Here is a 7,358-nt window from a genome sequence, read left to right as displayed (position 1 = left end):
GTAAATGTTTTATGTTTATCTTCTTTTCTTCTTTACTGTTTTTCTTCTTTGTGCATGTAAATGTTTTATGTTTTTGGGGGTTTTATGTTTGTTTCTTTTTGGGGGTTTTATGTCCTGTTTTTGGGAATTTTATGTCATGTTAAATATTTTAGGTACACTGATGTAAATCAATGTTTTAGGTACATTGATGTAAATGTAAATGTTTCTGTTCTGTTTTTAATTATGTGTTTTCTGGGGGTTGTTCATACATATTAGTGTGTTTTGGGGGGGTTTTTGGGGCTGCATTTGAACAGGTCTCAGATATGAACAAGTCTCTGCATTTCTTGTTTTGTATGATAGTCATTTCTCTGATATGAACAAGTCTCTGCATTCCTGATATGAACTATCTGTTACTTGTGTTGTATTATAGTAATTGTTTTGTATAATTATCCTTCTCACAAATACAAGTAACAGATAATTTTAATTTATTTATTTATGGGCTGAATTTGTTTCAATACTCAAGTTCTCACTGAGTTTTATTTATGTGAAGGAAATTTAACAATTGTCTGGGCTGTGAATGTTGGAATTATTGGTTTTTAATTATGTGATATTTTCAAATATCTTGGTTTAATTTGTTTTAATTATCTTGGTTTAATTTAGTCTAGTTTATAAATTTAGTCTAGTTTTGTAATTAATTGGGTATATGTATAGGATCTTAGAGTAATGAATTAGTACTATAAATTATTAGGATATCAAGGTATTTACTCCTTTCTAAGTTTATATAATTAATCCCTACAGTAACCAACACAAATTTGATATGCCTTTTATTAAATAATTATAAATAGGTATGTGTTGGATTTTTAATATTTATAGTGGCTATCAGGTAGGGAAATTTGATGGATAAGACATGGATTTTGCAAGATAGGGATTCTTTAGCATTTGAAATGGGGGTGGAAAACTTCTTGATATATGCTGAAGAAAATTCTGAAGATCGTAACAAAATTCCTTGCCCTTGTGGACGATGCGCTAATTTTAAAAATTCTCTATAAAAACAATCAGGGGCCATATCTATGACAATGGCTTTTGTCTAGGTTATGTGCATTGGGTTTGGCACGGGGAGACTACTTCTACGGGTCCTAAATCTTCAAGTGCTAGTTGTCCACCTGAAGAGCAAGCTCCAGACCCACCTCCTGAGCAATCCTCTGATGAAGCGTCAGAGCAAGATCAGGAGCATGTCGCTGCTTCGGAAACTGTTGATGTTTGTGAAGCGGCATATAACTCGAGTCAATATGATAATGATTCATATCAGTTTAGGAGGTTCGTAGCCGATGCTGAGCAACCTCTATATGAGGGTAGTGACTGTACTAAGTTAGAGTCGATGTTGAAGTTGCATAACTGGAAATCTAGGTTTGGTATTACCGATAGTGCCTTCACTGACCTCCTTTCTTCTGTTGGGTCTCTACTTCCCAAAGATAATGTGTTACCTAGTAATGCATATGAAGCAAAAAAAACCCTCTCCAATTTAGGTCTAGAGTATATAAAGTTCCATTCATGTCCGAATGACTGTGTACTGTACAGGGGTGTACATGCTGATGCAACCAAGTGTCCTAAGTGTCGACTTTCTCGGTGGAAGTTGACAAAGAAAGGTGAATAGAGGATTAATCTTCCAGCCAAAGTCATGTGGTATTTTCCAATAATTCCTAGATTTAAACGTATGTTTAAATCTCCTTCCACCGCTAAACTAATGTGTTGGCATGCGCAACAGCGGACACAAGATGGTAAAATACGACATCCAGCCGACTCTCCATCTTGGAAAAATATAGATTATAGGTGGCCATCCTTTGGTAGTGAACCGAGAAACCTTCTCTTGGCTTTATCGGCGGATGGTGTAAACCCGCACAATAATGGCCTATCTAATAGATATAGTTGCTGGCCAGTCATATTGGTGACTTACAATCTTCCTCCCTGGTTATGTATGAAAAGAAAATTTATGATGTTGTCGATATTGGTCCCTGGCCCGCATGAGCCTGGTAATAACATCGACATCTACTTACAACCGATGAATGATGATTTAAAAAAGCTTTGGAAGGAAGGGGAACCAAATATGTATGACACGTATAACAAATCATTTTTCACTTTAAAAGCAGTTTTAATGTGGACGATAAATGACTTCCCTGCTTACGGAAATTTATCTGGCTGCGTTAATAAGGGTTATAAGTGTTGTCCAGTTTGTGGAGATGACACCGTAGCTAAATTTTTGACACATAGTAGGAAAATGTGCTACCAAGGGCATCGTCGATATTTGCCTCTACATCATCCTTATAGAAGGCAGAAGGCTTCTTTTAATGGACAACAAGAGTTTGGGCAGCCGCGTCGAACCCTATCCGGAGAAAAAGTGTTAGCAGAGCAAGAACAAATCAAATTTGAATTTGGGAAGAAAATGAAGAAGGCAAAGAAGGTTGAAAGTCCATGGAAGAAAAAGTCAGTATTTTTCGAGTTAGAATACTGGAAATTTCACCATGTTAGGCACTGTATTGATGTCATGCATGTCGAGAAGAATGTATGTGATAGTCTGATTGGCACATTACTAAATATGCGCCATAAGACAAAGGATAGTGCGGCAGCCCGTCGTGATATGATGGAAATGGGCGTTAGATCTGATTTGGCTCCCCAAGTAGGAGTAAAGAAAACCTATTTGCCTCCTTCTCCCTTTACTTTGTCAAAGGCAGAAAAAAGGACTTTCTTGTCATCATTAATGTCGATGAAACTTCCATACGGACATGCATCGAACATAAAAAATTGTGTTTCCATGCCTGATTTGAATATTTACGGGCTGAAATCACATGATTACCATATTCTTCTCCAACAATTACTCCCGGTTACAATATGCTCCGTTCTTCCGAAGCATGTTAGGGTCACAATTATTAGATTGTGTTTCTTTTTTAATGCTTTGTGCAACAAAGTAGTAGACGTGTCAAAACTGGATAAGCTGCAGTCAGATGTTATACTAACCTTGTGCGATCTAGAAAAGGTTTTCCATGCGTCATTTTTTGATGTAATGGTACATATAGTAGTCCATTTGGTCCAGGAACTACGCTTATGTGGACCAGTATTTTATAGGTGGATGTATACGTTTAAACGGTTTAATAAAGTACTAAAGAGTTATGTTCGAAACCGTTATTATCTCGAAGGTTGTATGGCAGAGAGTTACCTTGGAGAAGAGTCCGTAGAATTCTGCACCGAGTTTTTTAGTCAGAATTACTCCACTGCCGGTCTTCCAAAGGACCAAGATAATAAGATATCAGGTCCATTATCCGTTGTGATAATAAAATCAGTGGAAGAGAAGGAGCGAGATGAAGCACATCTACATGTCCTTCTAAACAATGCTGAAGTGTTTCCATATATTCTGTGAGTTTATGCAGTTTGTTGTTTTCAATTCCTCATTATCCAGTAATTAGTCTTGTAATGTTTCTTTAATATATCATTCCATATGCATTTTTCAGAATGCATAAGGAATATCTTGAAGAAATTCACCGAGGGAAAAGGAAAAGCTTACATTGGCTCATGAGAGAGCACAATCGGCTCTTTGCTGATTGGTTTCAAAACAAAGTCAGTGTTGTATTAGGTTCTTTGATCTGTAGTGTAATGACGACTATTAGCTATTTAGGATTTAAAATTTCTTATCATATCTGTAGGTGAATGATGAACTAAGGGAGAACAACAAAGGTGTTTCAGATACGATAAGATGGCTCGCTGCCAAGCCATCATTTTCAGTACTAACTTATCAAGGTTATCTAGTGAATGGAGTGCGATATTTTACAAAGGAACGAGATGACATACGCGTTGTTCAAAACAGCGGGGTGTCTGTCATTGCTAAAGCGGTCCAGGTTTCTAGTGCCAAGGACTTGAACCCCGTAGAAAGTGATTTGACATTTTACGGTATCATACAAGAGATATGGGAATTAGACTACCATGCATTCAAGGCTCCCTTGTTCCTGTGTAAATGGGCAAGTAATGATAAAGGAATAAGGGTTGATGATCTTGGGTTCACACTTGTGGATTTTAGTCGACAAGGTCACAAAAAAGATAAATATGTTTCTGTTGACCAAGTCAAGCAAGTGTTTTACCTTGAAGATCCCGTTGATGCTACCTGGTCTATTGTTCTGTCCTCCACAACTCGAGACTACCATGAATTGTATAATGAAGATGACTTAGGAGACACGATCATGGAATATCCCCCATTCTGCACTGAAATCCCCGCAACTGATGTCACTACTGATGATGTCGCTCATACTGCTAGACCTAATGTTGAGGGAATTTGGATTAAAAATACTGCTACTAAAACTCCTGCACCTAATGTCGTTACTGACTGATGATGTAGCTTTATGTAAAATATATATCTAAATGGGAATTTGAATTACTGAATGAACCATATATATTTGCCTTTAATTGTGTTATAATGTGTAAAATATATTGTTAATTTTTTTTTCTTTTGTTTTGCATTGTTATAATCATATAAGTAGTTCATCCATAATTACTGATTGATGGCATTATTTTTTCTTTAATTATTTTGCATTATTTAATTGTACTTCTATAAAATACTTTAGAGTTATTTCGGATGTGATTAATTACTGATTGCAGTTTAGGTAAATTATTGTTCTTGTATAGTTGTATTCGTACTTGCTGATTTTACAATTTATTATTTATGCTTGACTGTAATTAATGACGGACTGAAAATATATTGTTCAACTGATGGCTTTATTATTCAATTTAATGCAGACTAAGGGAGCAAAATGGCAAAGAAGCAAAAAAGCCAAGAAAGTAATTTTCGATGAAAATGATAGGAAGAATAACTCTGAAAAGGTTGATGATGAGATTGTTCCTGATGTCAAAACTTCAGAGACTTGTAATGATAAGTTGGTTCAAGTCCCTCCACAATATCAAACTCAAAGTAGTGGTGAAGAAACGATGACCACTTCTGAATCTGCAAAAAAAAGGCTAGGAGGTGCGCGTGGTGTTTCAGCTCTTCACAAAGTAGTGGTGAAGAAAGCTCGGGGAAAGAAATTTAAAGTTAGATACAATGATTTTGGAGTTCCCATCGGAAATACCAGGCCTACTTTATAGTCTTACATAGGAATGCTCGCAAGGACAATGATTCCAATCGACACTGAAAACTGGCCAAAAGTGGATTGTGATCTAAAAGCAAAATTATGGGATGATGTCCAGGTAAATTATATCCCTTGTTGACTTCTTCATTTTATTTAAATTGTGACTGTAAATTATGTGGCTAATTTATATTATGTGGCTCTTTAGGACACATTCAAAATTGCCCCAGAAAGTGAGAAGCTTGTGCTACAATCGACAGGTGAAAAATGGAGGCAGTTTAAAGCTGATTTAACTGCAAAATATGTGATGCCATTTATTGGAAAAAAGAAGAAATTGATGAAGCCTCCGAAGAAGTATGCGTTTGTTGGTAAAGAACCTTGGAAGAAATTTGTTGCAGAGAGGACGAGCCCCAAATGGCTGGTATGAATATATTCTACTAATAAAATATACATGATTGCCATTTTACTTGCTAAATGATTAAATAGATTTTGGTTAAATAATATTTATTAATTTTTACTAATTTATTTTGGTGCAGGAACAACGTAAGTTACAGAGCAATAGAGTGGGTAAACGGAAATATCATCACCGCTTGTCAAGGAAGGGGTATATTGGTTTTCGAGAAGAAGAATTAAGAACCATATCTATTTGGCTTTGTAATTCAAAGTTTTAAGGGAGTTTAAACATTTTCTCTTTTTTAACAGATAAAGAAAGGGAACTTAAAGCGGAAAGAGAAACCTGATCGTGCAATTTTTTGGTGGAAGGCTATGATGCCAAAGAATCCTGATGAGTTTACTGAAGAGCAAGCGGAAATAAATGCGAGAATTGTAAGTGATATTTTTAATACTGCATTCCCTTCAAAGATAATTGCGTCATAAATAATGCACTAATTGTTTGCATTTATTTTACAGGCTGAGTTACTTGAAATGAAGGAGAAGGGTGAATTTGTTCCACATGGAACAGAAGATGTGTTGACTACGGCACTTCAGACTCCTGAGCACGCAGGAAGGGTTCGAGGGGTTGGCGGCTTTGTCACTTCAACAGCATTCTTCAATTTGCCGAAAGCGAAAAAGACTAAAATTACCAAGGCAGAGTTGTTGGATCAGTTGGAAAGAAATCAGCGGGAGATGGCTGAACTTAAGGCCTTGGTTAATGCTTCGAATGGTCACTCTCCTATGTTCTCTGACAAATCAAGTTATCAAGTACCTGTTAATAAAGAGGGAGCTGCTGATAAGCGGAATGTTGGAGTTGCTGTTAAACCGCTGAGTGCCAAACAGTTGTTGGTAAATGATGAAGACTTTGTTGGTTTTGACCCCTCTCCTCCGAGCGGAAAGAAGGTAAAATATTATTAAGATCTACTAGATATATGCCTACAGACTTGGGATTTATGCAATAAAATTAAATTGATCCCTCACTATAATGTAGGGTCCACAGTCATGTGAGCTTGCACTGGATTGCATAGAGAACAAGGTTGCTTTTGGAACAGTTTTTGATGATCACGAAGAGATGAATGTTTCAGTACACGGAGTGCCTCTAAAGCCCGGACATGTTCGTGTGTCGGTTGACGGACACATCCAGCCAGAGGCGTCGGTTCCAGTGCCCATAACTGGTGAAATTGAGGTTGTACGCCAAGCAGTTGGCTCTCACGTAGCATGGCCTCGTGAATTGATCATCTACCCAACTGTGGCGGTATGTTATATAAAAATTATGTCAATATACTCTGAATTGATTGTTGCATTCTATAGTAGTTATGTCAATAATAACCGATTATTCTTGTGTTATTTAATTCTGTGTAGAAAAAGAAAAAGGAAGTGTTGCAGGGGCAGTCTAAGCGGAAAGATGAGTTGTAGAAACTTCAAGATGATTATAGAAAAATGAAGCTAAACAAGAATGTGCCAAAGCAGTACAAGGTGTTATACAAATATGCTGCAGTCTTCATGAAAGCCACTGGGGAGTCAATACCAATTCCGTGTGATTCGGACGTGTTTGGGACTGAGAAAATAATTTATATATTGCATAAAAATGTGAAAGCATTGTTGGAGTTCGATATGATTGGCCAAGCTGCAATATCTGCTTATATGGCGTAAGTTAATTTTTTATCATTACATATTCAATATTCATGTTTTATACGGATATTAGAAGTAATGTAATTCACTCCCTGGTAGGCTCTTGCAAAGACTGATTAAGATTGAGAGGAAGAATGATGATGTGGTCTTATATGAATTTTTCGATCCAGGAGCTACATTTATGTTGAACAAATCTTTTCATTCTTATTT

At 36.6% G+C, this 7,358-nt stretch overlaps 1 protein-coding gene across 1 annotated transcript; it reads left to right on the top strand.

The window, feature by feature from the left end:
- Positions 1-5,852: 5,852 nt before the first annotated feature.
- On the top strand, positions 5,853-6,932 carry LOC141704324 (uncharacterized). The gene is made up of 4 exons (XM_074507571.1): positions 5,853-5,909; positions 5,994-6,419; positions 6,508-6,771; positions 6,879-6,932. The coding sequence occupies exons 1-4, from the start codon at positions 5,853-5,855 to the stop codon at positions 6,930-6,932; spliced, it is 801 nt and encodes a 266-aa protein (XP_074363672.1).
- Positions 6,933-7,358: the final 426 nt, after the last annotated feature.

This window comes from Apium graveolens, unplaced genomic scaffold (assembly GCF_009905375.1).
Source record: "Apium graveolens cultivar Ventura unplaced genomic scaffold, ASM990537v1 ctg771, whole genome shotgun sequence".
Classification (NCBI taxonomy): Eukaryota; Viridiplantae; Streptophyta; class Magnoliopsida; order Apiales; family Apiaceae; genus Apium; species Apium graveolens.
Note: the sequence above shows the minus strand (reverse complement) of the source record. Positions and strands in the feature narration are given on the sequence as shown.